The 15,322-nt window shown below is 38.0% G+C and overlaps 1 protein-coding gene across 4 annotated transcripts in view; it reads left to right on the top strand.

Annotated features, from left to right (window-relative positions):
* Positions 1–15,322, top strand: part of LGR4 (leucine rich repeat containing G protein-coupled receptor 4) — a 101,112-nt gene that overhangs the window by 74,182 nt on the left and 11,608 nt on the right. For all 4 annotated transcript variants that reach the window (XM_017654083.3, XM_073216344.1, XM_073216343.1 and 1 more), the window contains exons 3-10: positions 2,619–2,690; positions 3,964–4,035; positions 10,052–10,267; positions 11,082–11,153; positions 12,846–12,914; positions 13,800–13,871; positions 14,049–14,120; positions 14,457–14,525. In XM_017654083.3, coding sequence (XP_017509572.3) covers positions 2,619–2,690; positions 3,964–4,035; positions 10,052–10,267; positions 11,082–11,153; positions 12,846–12,914; positions 13,800–13,871; positions 14,049–14,120; positions 14,457–14,525 — 714 coding nt within the window. The remainder of the gene's footprint in view (positions 1–2,618; positions 2,691–3,963; positions 4,036–10,051; positions 10,268–11,081; positions 11,154–12,845; positions 12,915–13,799; positions 13,872–14,048; positions 14,121–14,456; positions 14,526–15,322) is intronic.

The raw sequence follows: 15,322 nt of genomic DNA, 5'->3' as shown, positions 1-15,322 counted from the left end.
GAGCAGAGATTTGGGGAAAGGAAGCAAATATTTTGGCTAATATGGTTAAAACTCTTTTCCAGGGACAAGTAAATGTAATCAGGTGCTCTGCATGTTGCCCCTTCCTTCATTACTTTATACAGTATTCTTTTTCATGAGCCTTAGTGCAATAGACCAAACTCCCCAAGGAAAGCCCATAGATAAGGACACATTAAAAACTAATATTAGAGATAGAAGAATAAGAATCCTGTAACAGCCTGGGTCTGTTTCTACTGTTTGTCTTTTGGTAGCCTTGAGCTTTTGTAGGCTGGGCCTTCAGATAAGTTGGAGGAGCGGGCATGGACACGTGGCTACTCGTGGCCCTGGAGGGGTGAAGGCTGCTGCCCCTTTCGGTTCTTGTGGTACGATATGATCTTTTAAAATGTGACCTTTAAACACTGCGTTACAGCTGTGAGCGTTGTCAGTTGAGTTTTGTTAGGCTGGAGGATAGGAAGCCTCTTGGGAGGGCTTGCACTTAAGTAGACTCTGAGATGCTATGGCATTAGAATGGTGAGCAGTTTTGAGGAGGAAGTTCGTGAAAATAGTTTCTGACTAATGGGTTGACATGTTGGTGGGTGGTAACAGAAGGGAGAGATGAATGCCCTGTTCTTGGAAACAGTTATACCTGACCTCCCAGACTACTAGGGAGGACACAATCTGCAGAATGCAGCCTGTAAGCAAGTTTAATTATGAGTTCTAAGAATTCACATGTGGGGCATGTTCATAAAAACTGAAGTTTTCATGGGAAGTAACACTGGATTTGGGTATGGAGTGAAGATGAAGTTTGAGGTGAATCCTTTGAAGGTGTAGTGGTGAAGCTAGCTAGTCTAGAATCAAGAGAATTCGCTGAGGAGAAATACTTGTAAATGGAAGTGCGGAGGTCTTTAAACCGTCTTCTTCAATCCCTCATTTTTCATGTGGTGAGCCCTAGGAAGTTAAAGGCCTGGAGGCTGGTTGATGGCCCAAAGTAAGCTACTGTGAGGCAGGATAGAGCTGAGTGCTGGGGTGCCCTGTGGGAGGCAAAGTGCATGATGAGAGAGCTTTTTAGGAAGAATTGAGTTTAGGGGCATGGCCCCTGGGTTAAACCTGTGTTGTTGCCTGAGAATCCAGTATTGTTATCCTTGATATTGAAGAAATAATTCCATATATTAACTTTCTCATTTCTGAATCCTCAGGTAGTCTCTCTCTCTCTCTCTCTTTCTCTCTCTCTCCCTCTGTCTCTCTGTCTGTCTGTCTGTCTCACACACACACACATTTCTTTGTTAATGCTAGGTAAGGTCTGAGTATTATCCTTTCCAGCACTATTTGTATTTTAACTGGGACAAAAACTTGAAGAGAAAATAATGCATCTAAAAAACAGAGTTTCAGATCTCAGTGACTTCAGATTTTAGGAAAAGCAAGAGCCTGCCTTCTTACCCCTAAAATCAAGGTGTATAAGAGGACAAATTGGAAGGTGGGGGAACCTGAAGTCTAAGGAAGAGGATGTTAAATGCCTGGAGCTTCATAGGCACTCATTTGTTAATGTACAAATGAAAACTTTTAGTGAATGAATGACTGATGAATAATGCTCAGGGTTGTAAGGTGCTTTCAGAGAGAAGAGAAAGGATGATGGAAATAGGCCCTTTAAAGGAGGAGTTAATATGACTTGGTGACTGTGTGATCACAGGACACTACCGAGAGAGAGCATTTACAAAAAAGTATAAATATAAAACCTCATTGCTTGAGAGAGTACCCCTGCTAGAACCAGGAAACTGAGATCATACATCTCATCACATTGGCACACAACTGCCATTTGTAAGTCGACACTTGAAAACCCTTCTGCAATTCTCTTGTTTATGTGTCACTTATATGAGCTGCCCTCTTACTTCCTGCTCCTGTTCCTAAAGGTCCTCTGCCCAACTTCCTCTCCTGTTAGTGTGCACCTGGGAAAAGGGGAGGAAAAGTGGGGCTCAGTATGAATCATGTGCTCTGATTTCTTAAAAAGGACCCAAAGAAATTTTGTACTTTCCTTACTCCCCTCTTTATGCCCACTTAATTTGTCACTTACAATTTTCTTTAGGAAAGCCTTTATATTTTCAAAAAAGGGGCCTATGACAAAAAAGGCTTACAATGACTTTCACTTTTTGCCTCTTTTTTGCCCAGAATATGCTGCCCTTGGTTATGGAGAGATAACCGGCTGACCTGCCTCCCGCAGGCATTCCTCCCTGACAGGCTGGCTTGCTCTGATCTGTATAAACACTCCAGCCTGCTGACCAGTAGTCTGTATTTATGAGGCACTTGGAAAACAGTGTGAGCTGCAGAGAGTGACCATGAATAGCAAACTTAATTTGGTTTAATGTGTTTGGGCTTGCTTGACCTCACCAGAGTAAAAATGTGCCTGTGTAAATTGTTGTATTGGGAGTTAAAAAAAAAATTCCAGAGACATTTATCTCATTGGAAGAACCTTGAGATTGCTTTAGCAAAGGTTTAAGTCCATGTTTAATGTCAGATAGACTTGAGAAATGTTTAACATAGAGCTATAATCACCGATTAGGTTATTGTGAGTTCTGAATTTTAAGAGTCTGAATTGCTATTTTTTTCTTGCAACTTTTTTTTCCTAGACGATTGGCTGGCAACGACCTTTCTTTTATCCACCCAAAGGCCTTGTCTGGGTTGAAGGAACTCAAAGTTCTGTAAGTAATGCAATTTTAGAGTTTCGCAGCTGGCTATGTATTTTCTTTCTGCATAGTCAACATGCTTGGAGCTAGGTTAAGCACAGTGTCTTTAGTTCAGGATTAAAAGATTTAAGGAGTGGCCAATGGGTAGTGTGGGAGGCTAGAGGTTGATTTAGGCAATCTTGGGTCTGGATAAGAAAAGTTAAAACTCGAAATAATAGGTATTCTGACCTCTAATGCATTACTGGAGTTAAATGTTAAGCTTTTTGTGTGGCCAACAGTACGTGGAGTCAAAATCATATTTAAGCTTTCCTGGGAGAGTTTTGTTTCTACTTATTTTATAGCTTTAAGAACTTGGAATTAACTGACCCTAAAGGGAAAAAGGCTTATAAGAGCTCCAAATGTTAAAGTCATTTTAGAGCTAAAGGGAATTGAGATGTCTGTGATTTATATAGCCTGTGAGGGATCAGGAAATGCCTAGCTGTGGTCAGGAGTTTGCGGCGTGGCAGACTGGAGAACAGATGAACTGTCAGCCCCACTTCTGCCACCACCTTGCTGGGTAACCTTCTGCAAGTCACAAGACCTCTCTGGTTCAGTGACCTGGATGGGCCCTTCAGCATGCATTCTGTGATTATGATTCATGTGAAGCTGTCATTTTATTAATGTGACTAAGACTGGCTTTAGGCAAAAATGACTTCATTTTCAGTATTATCCGTGCCGCTTGTCTCTGGGCCCTAACTATGAGAGAATTAAAGCTCTATTTTTGCCCTGGCCCTGCATTCACTGTAGACATGGCTACTGCTTCCTGCTCGGGGTCTGCTGTCCTCTTGGAAAAATTGGCTTTACCAAGTACCCATCTTTGGGCTCTGCTGTATCCCAGTTTGAAGAGGCATTAGAGATAGCAATAGGTTTGCTTGTTTTATATCCCAGTGAACTTATTGTACCTCCTGTTAACCTGTTACAACTCCCAGTTAACATGAACAGTATCTAGGGTGGTGAACATTAATTAGGGTGCCTTAATTCCTAAGAGTATAAACAGCCCCTGCAAATGTGGATTACCCAGCAGATCTGTGTTAAGAGGCGGCCTCATGATAGTGGCCTAGGTTTCATTTCTGGCTTTACAACAAATGCTTCTCACTTTTTTGTAACTATTTTATCTTGGGTGCTTTCCACCTTGACCCCTCCTTCTCCTGCCATTGGGAATTTTTTTTTGAAAGAAATGGCTCTGAATTCTTTTAAGAAAAAGTGGTAACAGTTGTTTGTTATTCACTAACCAAATATTTCCTTCCAGAACCCTCCAAAACAATCAGTTGAAAACAGTACCCAGTGAAGCCATTCGAGGACTGAGTGCCTTGCAGTCTTTGTAAGTACCTTTTTGGCTTTCTGCATTCTCCAACTATTAGCAGACCACTCTGGCTGCTAAATGTATAAAGAACTGGAATCCCAAGGAAAAGGGAGATGTATTCTCTCATCTGGGATCTGGGGATGGTCAGTTGCTATTACTGAAGTACATGTCGTCTAGTGAGAGCAAAGGAGGTGCTTCAAACTCTTCTCCTGTCTCAGAGGCTGGCAGGAAGCTACAGGTGTGCACTGGTGGGTATAATTCCAGAGCTTGTTTGTGGCAGGTGACCATCACCTCTTTGGAACCAGAGTTACGTATATACAGTTCTAGCATCTTGTGCCATGATGGTCCAGATATAGCCACAAAGAGGTTTCTGTTACAGGTGGTAAGGATAGTCAGGATACACTGGTTGTAGTTCCTCATCTGTGGACCTTGAACATGCATTGGGGGTGCTGCCTTCTTCCCAGGTTTTTCTTAAGGAAAGTGGTTTGATGTGGAGTGTGCAAGATTTCCATTCTTGGTTTTTACCATGTTCAGCCACCAGTTTCAAAAGCTTTTTCCTGTAGCCCTTCTCTTTGGTCTTTTTTGTGTTCTTTGCCATATATGTACAGGTGTGTTTGAATAGGAACCTAGAGATGGGGGTCATTGCTTCTGTGGTTTGGGGATGCCTACCCCCCCTACGCTCTCTAGTGAGTAGAAGGTAAATAACAGTGGTATTACAGGGACTGTGCAAATTCACAGGTTTTGAAGGAACTACTGTTTTTATATTTAACAAACAGATTTTTGGTAATGACTAGAATGCATGTTATTAGGTAGTGTTGTAGGGCTACAGCTTTAGGTCTCCCAGTCTCTGGGACAGAAGACCAAGTTCCTCTGTCTTAGAAGAACACTTCAAGCCCCTGCAAGCAGAATCACTAGGGAGAGATTATTAAAATGCAGATCTCTAGGCCATATCCTAAAAGTGATATTTTCTCTTAGGTAGGATCTAGGAAGCTGTATTTCAGAAAAGATGTCCCCAGGTGTTTCTCATGTACACAGAAGTTTTGAGAATCATTCTGAGTAAAACATTATAATAGTTAATCACACTTCATGTGATAGATAGAACTTATATATTCTAGATAACAAAATTAAGTTACAACTGTATCATGTGTTTGTATACTAATCTGTCCCATAGGCTTTTTTATTGCCCTTTGAAATAAATGTAAATGTGTGCTTTTGTAGGAAATGTGAATAATAGAAGACACAGGTGAAAATGATTGAGCTGCTTATCCCACCCACTTGCTAATATAAAATTATTTTTAACTGTACCAAAAACACATCACTGGAAATTATAAATTGTAGATTACCTTTTCCTTTTAGATTAGATATTCTAGTAGATAATGGGAAGTGAATGGGAAGATAACAATATGTACTAATAAGCATATCATATGCTGTATAGGTTAAACTTTAAGGTGTACCTAATGTCATAAAAAAGAAATATCCGGGGTATATGCCAACGAGTTTCCTGTTTAAATAGAAGTTTAATTTAAGATAGAAATATATTAAGTAGCTCATTCCACCAAAACACCAAGTTCTGGAATATAAGGATTTGTTATTCGCCATAACTAACTGAGTAGATTCTGAGTAGATTCTTTTAGGGACAGCAGTGAGAATGAGCTCCTTCACAGAAATGTGACTTTGTTGTCTCTAAACTTCCTGACCTCAGAAGGATGTACCCAGAGGGAGCCATCTTACTTCCCTCAGACCTGAACTCATTAGACATTTTTAACACTTCCCAGGTTTTGTTTTTTGTTTTTTGCTTTTCCAGAATTCACTTTACTTTAAGACCTTCATGCAGAATTATTCTTATTTCCCAAAACTTACTGATCAAAACGTTCAATCATTTCTTTCTTGTAGAAAAGCTAAAAAAGAGAGGACTAAGTCCTTGAACTTTAGAACAGAAAAAAATACCAAGAAAACTTGCAAATAGATTCTTTTGACTTTGTGATCAGTACATACATAAAAGCACACATGACACTGGTAATTAGGTGATTTAAAGTGTCTTTCACAGGTTTCTCTCTTAAACTCATGTTTAAAAAAAAGCACATTTTGCTCGTCACTGATTGAGTGAGTTTCATAGTTTAAAGTATCTCCAAAATTGGGGTAAGGGTAGGAGAGGAGTCAAAATGAATTTTTTTTTTTAAAAGACATTGGGATGTTTTTATGTGTGTCAGAAACACAAGGCGCTATATGTCAGGACTTTTTATTTAAGAAGGAAGTGTTCATGGGTTTGTTAGCATAGTGGGTGTAGTGGTTCAGTTAGATATAATTGAAATTCTGTCATGGTGTAAAACAGTCTTATCAGCACTTGAGTCAGTTTGAAAATCTGATCTTCAGACCTGAATTACATGAAAGATTTCCTTCTGGTTTTGAAGTAGTGCTTAGGAGCAAAGTTCATCAGGGTCTGAAACTGACCACAAGTGGTTTCGTGTAATTGTGTGATGATGACCATAAAATCTGAAATGGTTCTCATTAATAAAAAGGTAGTATAACAGCTTTCCACAAAGCCATGAAAATAGCTAAAGCATTGCCTGAGCAGGATGTGAAAATGACATGTAAGAATTTGCTCCACTAGAATTTTTTTCTTCATGCTTACAATGACTGTGAAAAGGATTTCAGAGACTAACTTTCTTAGGTTTTTCACAGTAACAGAATTTCTTAACTATTTTAAGTTTGAAACTGGAAACAAAATATGCTACTGTAATATTTACATTATGGGTAAGTTAGTACAGAGAAAAAGGAAGAGCTTTTGGTTACACAGAATAGGCATTCATTGGTAACATAGACATTTATCAGTAAATAGCTGCATATAGATTATTAGTTACTGTGATTTCATTAAAGGCAAGAGAAAGAAGTATGTGAGTTTCAGTATGATAAAAAACAGGCTTTTGAGAGTAGAGCATAGAACAGAATTCTATTTTTGAAAATAGGGAATGTCTAGGAATAGAAATGTTGAAGATAAAAATAAGGACATTCAGTTAATACACTGTTAACCTTTTAACAGCTTAAATGTACTTAAATCAAGTAGTAGTGACCTTCTTCCCTATGGAGTCTAAATGGCAGAACACCTTGAACAAGCCCACATGATCTCTTCATTTGTGAGATACCTGATGCCGTCTACTGCATCTACTGAAAGAATCAATCATAGTATTTTCTTGGTCCATTAGTTAGGATGATTGTTAATGGTGTCAGTCATCGGTACAAAGCCATAATTCTAAGATTCTTTCTTTGTGAAACATTGATCTCAGTATAAGTGCAAACTGTTTACATTTATGGGTATGCCACCAATACCCAAATATGAACTGAGGAATAAGGATTAACTATTTGAGTCACCATAAATCTTTTTCCTCATTTAACTTCTTATGAAAGGGTTCCATTTTTCCAAAGTTCCTCCTTTTGATCTCTTAACATGTGACTTTGCAATTTGGGAAACTTTTCAGCACAAAGGAAATTGTGTCTGTGTGTTTATTATTGTATTACTGTTTTGCATAGACGACTGCCTTAGTCAAGACTCATGTGGTTATCCTGCTGTAAGTTAAGGCCATTCCTTTTTTTTGATGGTATATGGCGCAGAATTCTGCAGGAGCGTAAATGGTGTATATAATACTGGACTTAACAGCCACCTTTCCTTATTAATGTTTTTCACCACGTCTTCAAGAAACACTTCTTATGTAGAGGGCTTAATTTCAATGGAGTGCTGTGTGTGTATGTTGAGGACCATTGCTGATTACAGAGAATACTCTGCTGTATTGCAGAGAATCTTAGGTGGGGGACTCCCATTTGTACTTTAAATACAATCCAAACCCCTTACCTGGCCTACGAGAGTCTGCATAATCTGGTCCCCATTTGTATCCCCAGCTGTGTCTCCCTGGGCACTCCACTCCCTTCCTCCCAGGAGAGTGGTCTAATCACTCTGACCTTCTGGGAGTTGCTGGGACCACATCCAGCTGGTCTCTGCTGCTGAGCCTCTGCCTTCCCTGTTCTCTGTGCCTGGAACACTACTTGCCCACCTCCCTCTGCCTCTCGCTCTTGCTCGTTCTCTGGATCTCAGTTTAAATAGCACCTTCTTAAGAGATGCTTTTCCTGACCAATGCTTTTCAGCTAGCTACCCTCCCCTCGGCATCTTTTAATCTTTATTTCCATATTGTGTTTATTTACTTCTTCATACTTTTTAGGTACTCCATAATTGTTTTAAAATTTGTTTATTATACTGTGGGTCACACATCACTAGAATGTCAATCTTATGAGGACAGGTTTCATGTTCACCATTTTTATCATTTGTGCCTAACAAGATGCTCAGTTTAAATATGTTGAATGAATTGCAGATAGTTAAATTAGCTGCAAGTATAATTTAATTACATTAAGCATTTAGTTATAGTATGTGGTTAATTTTATGGTTATAAGTTCAATCTCTCTCTCTCTCCCTAAGTGGAAGTTCCTGAGGTTGGGAGGGGTATTTGTGTGTTTGAACACACTATCTACTCACTAAAACAAATCTCCTTGGCAGCTCTGTAGCCAGTACTTTGCCAGTCTGTTATATAAAGGATGCCTGTCTTTTCTCACAGGTAGGTTCTAAAAGGCCCAAGGAGTAAACAAGCCTAAAAATATTTCTAAACAGATTCTTCAGCAGCTGCTCACTTCCCTACACACTCCCCTTCTTAGTGCTCTTTCGGTTATCTTGACTTTATCAAAACAAGCTTCCATCAGATCCTCACCAGGACCGGGGTCTTTAACCCCTGCCTATCTGCCTTTGGAAGGAGACTGCATCTGGAGTAGGGGCTGTGAGTTGGGGACAGGGGATCAGCATTTACCTGGGGGGGAAAAGGACAATTACAGCAGGCCTGAAGCTAGAGCAGCCTTAAGAAACAGGAGGAACAAAAAGTCACAGTTCCTTGAACCTAAAAGCTACCCAGCTCTGTTTCTTTAAAAATATGTTTTCCTTTTGGCTTTTCACCAGTTTTTTGTGTTCCCTAATTTTTACCAGGAGATCTAAGCCTGGGAGGTACAAATTTTAAGTATGAAGATACATCAACAAGGGATTTGTGAAGAAAGTCATGATTTCCTGGTACAGTTACTGTCCCTCATCATATTAATGTCACGTTGTCTTCGTGTTGAAAAGCGATTATTTCAGCAATCATGTCCGGTGGTACCAACAATAATATTTAGGACTTAGTTTTCCAGATTTTCAGATGGGAACTTAATTTGAACTATGAGTAATCCTATTAGTAAGGTGTCCTTAACTCCAACATTTGGGGAAAAATTAAAGAAGCTTTAAAGCCATAATAACATTGATTGGAGTAGCTGTTTAATATTTCCTATGGATCCTTAATAACTGTTCATTTTGACAAACTAATTTTTCAAAAGTGCTTCGTGGTAAGAGGGGAGAAGGAAGTTGCTTTGCCAGTATATGACACCTATATTTTTAACTTGCCTGATAGTAATAAGGATTGTTGAAACTCTATTTAACTAGTTGGTCACTATTAAAAAAAATTTTTTTTTTGGTAGCTATTTTCTTACTGTTCTGTCTTTTGGTACCAAGTCAGAATAGCAAATAAATGTAATATCGAATATTAGTTACAATATAAAATTGTTAATACAATATGTTATTTGCTCAGCTTAGGTTTTTCTTGTTGTTTTTCTGTATTTTTGATTTAAGTGTATTCTGAAACCTAAGATTCCAGCCTGAACCGTTTTCTGGGCTTTCCCTTTTTTTAACACATCATTCTGCTCTAAAGTTACTCTTAGCCAAACATTCTTGAAGGACTCAGATTTGGATTCATCCCTTTGTTAGGAAGGAAGGGAGAGAACTCCGTTCCATACACTGGTCTTGGAAAAACTTTGATTTTATGAAAACTGCTAGTGAAATTAAGGAAATAAGGGAAGCCATACTCTGGTCATTTTTATAACTCCTTTTGTTTTGAAGACTGAGAGTCGTGTGACTGTAATTGACATAGCCCACCAGAATTTGTTATTGAGCATGGTTGTTTGTTTCTGTCAGACGTTTAGATGCCAACCATATCACCTCCGTCCCCGAGGACAGTTTCGAGGGGCTTACTCAGTTACGGCATCTGTGGCTGGATGACAACAGCCTGACGGAGGTGCCTGTGCGTCCCCTCAGCAATCTGCTGACCCTGCAGGCACTGACCTTGGCTCTCAACAAGATCTCAAGCATCCCTGACTTTGCGTTTACCAACCTCTCAAGCCTGGTCGTTCTGTAAGTATCTACCCCTTTTAATACCATGCATTTGTGTGAACTTGGGGGCAAAAGCAGATTTCTTGGGACAAATTATTGTGAAAGTACCTCACTGATTATGCTTCTGAAGAACTAGTGCTTGGGGGAGCTGCCTTTTTGACAAAACTAAACATGATGACTGTGTAAAATACAAGCTAGAATAATTGAAAAAATTAGTGTCCGTTGAGAACTATTGAATCTCTCTAAAATAATATGGCCATTTGTAATCATGAGGAGAAATTGGTTCATCCGGCAAACTCTTGCAGAGCTTTAATTGTGTGCCAGCAATGTATTCAGTGTTAAAAGAAGCAGATTCATGTTGAGATGCTCCCAGAAAATAGGTTTCCATGGTATTTAATTTCTTAACCACCTTGTCTATTCATACACTCTATTCAGAGAGTGTATGATTCTCTGTATTTTTAATCTTTGAAAACTTAATATGTAATAAAATGTTACCAATTCTCACCTATGTAAGTATGTTGTGTTTGTCCATGCTGTTTCCTCCACCTTCTTACAGGAGAACTCATCAAAGTTTCACTTCATATGATTAAAAGCTCATCAAAACTTTTGTTTTGATATGGGTAAATATTAAAGAGTCTTCAATGTGTGTGCCACTTTTCCACTAGAGATATTTCCTTTGCCATGGTATTCTATTTGTGCAGTATACATCAGTGCTGTTTCCATTAGTCAAGTATTGAAATGTTTAGCGGCACATTCCTTTAAGCCAGTTTAGACATATAAAACATAATAGCTGCCATTGGGTCATGTTAAGTCATTTTGATGCTTTTTTCCATAGGCATCTACATAACAATAAAATAAAAAACCTGGGTCAGCACTGTTTTGATGGATTGGATAACCTGGAGACCTTGTAAGTTTATTCCGATTTCTGATAATCACATTGTGATGTTACTGGTGCAGTTTTGTATTTCATTGCAGACAAGGGGAAAATAATGGTCTTGAGTTCAGCTCTTTATTAATTTGCTTTAATACATGACTAAATTATTGCCACGAAATAATAAAGTTATGAATAGTAATCTGTGAATTTTATGGCTAAAAAGTGGTGCACGAGGTTGAACTTGATATTTCTTTCAAAAGTACACCTAGAAAACAACTCATTCTGCCAATCTATGTACTTCGAAAACATTTGTGGTTTTGTTAAAGTGAATGACAGTTTTGGAACTTTGAATCTCATAAATTAATTATGGAAAAAGTGTTTTTATTTTTTTCCGTGATCTCAGTTGGCTCACTAATTATTAACACTGGGTTTGAATATTATCTCTGCTTTCTTATGCTAAATACAATACAGCTTTCCATTTTGTTTAGGATATTTTTGTTGTTTCTACTAGTTAAAGTGTTTGGGGATTCTAGCTATTTCAACTGTACATCACAGTGTATGTATGAGCAAAAGACATTGTGCAGCCATATGTAATTAAAAGTACGATCTTTATTTTTGTTGTTTCAGTTTATTTTAGTTGCCTTTATTTAAAGATTTACAATATTTGCTATTTTAATATTTTGTTTGACTGAATTTTCTGGTTACCTGTCAGTTAATGAGAAGACTTAATTTTTTTTAGTACTCCATTAATCCACTTGCCTGTCTAAACAACTAAACAATAGTGAACATCAGTGGATATCTGAAAGTTGAAGCTCTTGAGGAAGATATTTCCAACTGTTCTCTCTTTCTAAGTATGTAAATAACAACTTAACAGAAAACTAAGTGGATCTTACTATCCTCAACCATAGATACTATTTCAATTATAGTAAAATTAAACTCTTCTTCTCAGTTAAATTTTTATTTGCCACTTTTTTATGTAGGAAAAGAAACAAAATAGGTCTCTGAGGAGCTGGACTTAAGACTTTGTTTTATGCTCATTCTGAAATCATGGTTGGAGGCTGCCAATCATACATCGACATTTCTTTTTAGGTTAAAAGAAATGAAAATGTAAACACACTCAGAATTAAGACATTTTGGTACAGATCACTATGGCTTTTCTCTCTCCTAATTCATGTAACCTTTTCAACATTCGTAACCTGCTTCAGGGCAATAGTTGTCTGAATCTATCCTGGTCCTTCTGCTTGTTCGGTATCTCAGGCCATCTTGCTGGTGGTTGGGCTGAAGTCAGCTGCCCTTTTGCCAGAATTTCTGGAAGTCGCTCTAAACCCCAAGTGGAAACCTTGGTTTCAGGCTATTGTCCTTTGTAAATGGACATTCAGTAAATTCTGTTTTATGGTGAGTTTCCTGAGAAATGCCATTCAGATAATTTGTTTGTTTTAAGCTCACAAGTAATTTGTGATTCTGAGGATCCTTTGAGCTTTTAAGACTGACTGAAAAACATCATAGAAGAATGATGATTCTTTTTTTTTATTCGATATTTTAAGGAAAGGTATAAAAAATTCAGTTAAACTCCTGTAGGCTTTCAAACGGCAATATGGTTGGTAAAGATTACCATCCAGAGGATATGATTTTTAAAAGAATACCCTTGTACCAACATGCCTTATAAATTGTGACCACTCTTCCAATGTTCTTACATATTTTCTCCGGTCTTTATTTTTTTTCTAGGGACTTGAATTATAATAACTTAGGGGAATTTCCTCAAGCCATTAAAGCCCTTCCTAGCCTAAAAGAGCTGTAAGTATTGCTTTGCTTTATGCTTCAATATCCTTAGAACAAACCATTTAAACTTCCAACAATGAGATTTTAAAGCATCTCTGTTCCATTACATACATTATAATACACACACACACACGATCAGACAGATTGGGTTATGTTAGATAGTTTGGACCACTCTGCCTTTTGGGAACTTGTCTTAGTCTCACTGTCCATCTAAGATAGGCAGATCCAGTTTCTGGGTAGAAATAAGTGCTGAATCAATGGGGTAAATAAATCAGTCCAGAAAAAGACCTCACTGAGGCTTGGGGTCACTAGAATAAGCATCATTAAAGATAAGGTGTTTGACTGGACTTGAAAGGATGGAAATATTTAAATAAATGAAAGAGATGGAGCAGTTTAGATGTTGGATTGTCCAGGGAAGAGATAGCAAGGTATACTGCATAACAGGAAAAGTATGTTACGACTCGGTAGCAAATATCTGAGATGCTTAAGGATTGAGTGCAGCAACTGAGAGAGATTTGGGGGTTAGAACATTTATGATTCTAATGACCTAAAGTTCTTCAGTGATGAAGCAAACCCCTAAATGTATGTGAAGGACCTGATAGATGCTAGGATAAGCAGAGGGTTTAAAAAGAACTATGTATCATCTGGAAAAAAGATGAGATGGAATTAAAAATTCAGTTTCCCCGCAGCAATTACTGTGCAAGGCTAGATACTGGTGAGAGGAACGTGTAATGTACAGTTTCTGCCTGTCAGGATCTTGTAGTGTTACTCTCATTTTGAAATTTTCATGTAGATGTTATCAGTTATATTTCTCATAATACTGAACAGGAGTGTGTACTCTGATTTTAACTTACTGCATAAGGAGATAGGCCTTTCAAAATATTTTTCCTATCTTTTTAGGTTATTTCATAGTAATTCTATTTCTGTGATCCCTGATGGAGCATTTGGTGGTAATCCACTCCTAAAAACTATGTAAGTAGTTTTGAAAGTTTCTTTTAATATATAATCCTATAAAGCTATGTCTATGATACCAAATGTCTGGATGAAGAATGATTCAAGCTTTAGGTATATGGACTTTGTGAGCATAGATGTAGTTTTGGCTGGCTTGTGAACATATGAAAACTTGGCCTTTTTTGGATATTTTTACAGACATTTGTATGATAATCCTCTGTCTTTTGTGGGGAACTCAGCATTTCACAATTTATCTGATCTGCATTCCTTGTAAGTATTATATCAATTTAAAAACAAACCTAAATGTTTATATAATTGTTTTAATGGGAAACCAGAATTTATTATTTTAGCTCTAGAAAACAAACAAAATATTTTCTATTCTTTTGCTTTGGTGGAAGTCCAAAAGACAACTGAAAATTTCTGATGGTTCTTATTTATGTGAATATTTAGCCAAATTATCACATTTTTCAGGTACAGTCAAGAGAGTAAACTATTTTTATTTTGGGGTATAGTAGCCCTGTAATGTTAAACTGTTTAAAAAGTCAAATGAAAATATCTATGAAAGTTTTTATTTTAAATTAATTTTTTGCTTCTAATTTCTCAAAGAGTCATTCGTGGTGCAAGCATGGTGCAGCGATTCCCCAATCTGACTGGAACTGTCCATCTGGAGAGTCTGTAAGTGTGACCGTTTGTACAGGGGTTGTGTAAATATAATACACTGGCCTGCTAGCAGAGTGCCAGTGGGTTTTGGTGATGATGGGTTTATGTTGATTCCTGACTGTCTCCCTTTGTGACTGTCATGCATATGTATGTATGTGGAGATAAGATCTGAAAAGGCCCTTGAAAATAAAGAGCAGTAACTAATTAGAAACAGTGCTTTAGAAACTCAGAAGTGTAGCAGTCTATCAAAGAAGGCTTCACAGTGGAGGTGAAATGTTTCTAAATTGAATACTGACAGGTTTCCCAAAGCTAGCTCTTTCTGTATAGAAGGGCAGGGTTTAATAAACTACCCTTAAGGATGGCAAGGATGATCACATATAACTAGAGCTGAATTTTATAATGGAAATGGGGAGTGATATAGCGGAATTTGGAAAATTGTTTGGGTTGCAATTTTAAAACTGCAAGCCTTGAACACTGAACATTTGGTTACAACAAGGTTTTCTAATGGGTGGTCTGTGAATGGGTGACATATACATCCAAGATTCTGATGGCCTCAACCCTCCAGGCAGCCAGGTGGGATCTGAGGTGGCTAGGGTCTCCAGCCACAGGAGCCTTAACCACAGTTTGCCACATAAATGTTAAGATGTGTCAAGATGTAAGAAAAAAGAAGTTGGGATTCATTGAGCTGAGGAGTTTAAACTTGACTCTCAAGGCAGTTTGGGGAGTTTGGGAATACAGGAGCAGGTAGTGGGAGGAAGATAAGAAGGGAAAGTAGACAGGAAGAACAGTGAGGAGGCCATGGGAATAAGCCA

The sequence above is a fragment of the Manis javanica genome, chromosome 11 (genome assembly GCF_040802235.1).
Source record: "Manis javanica isolate MJ-LG chromosome 11, MJ_LKY, whole genome shotgun sequence".
Lineage (NCBI taxonomy): Eukaryota > Metazoa > Chordata > Mammalia > Pholidota > Manidae > Manis > Manis javanica.
This window is presented reverse-complemented; position numbering and strand designations above follow the sequence as displayed.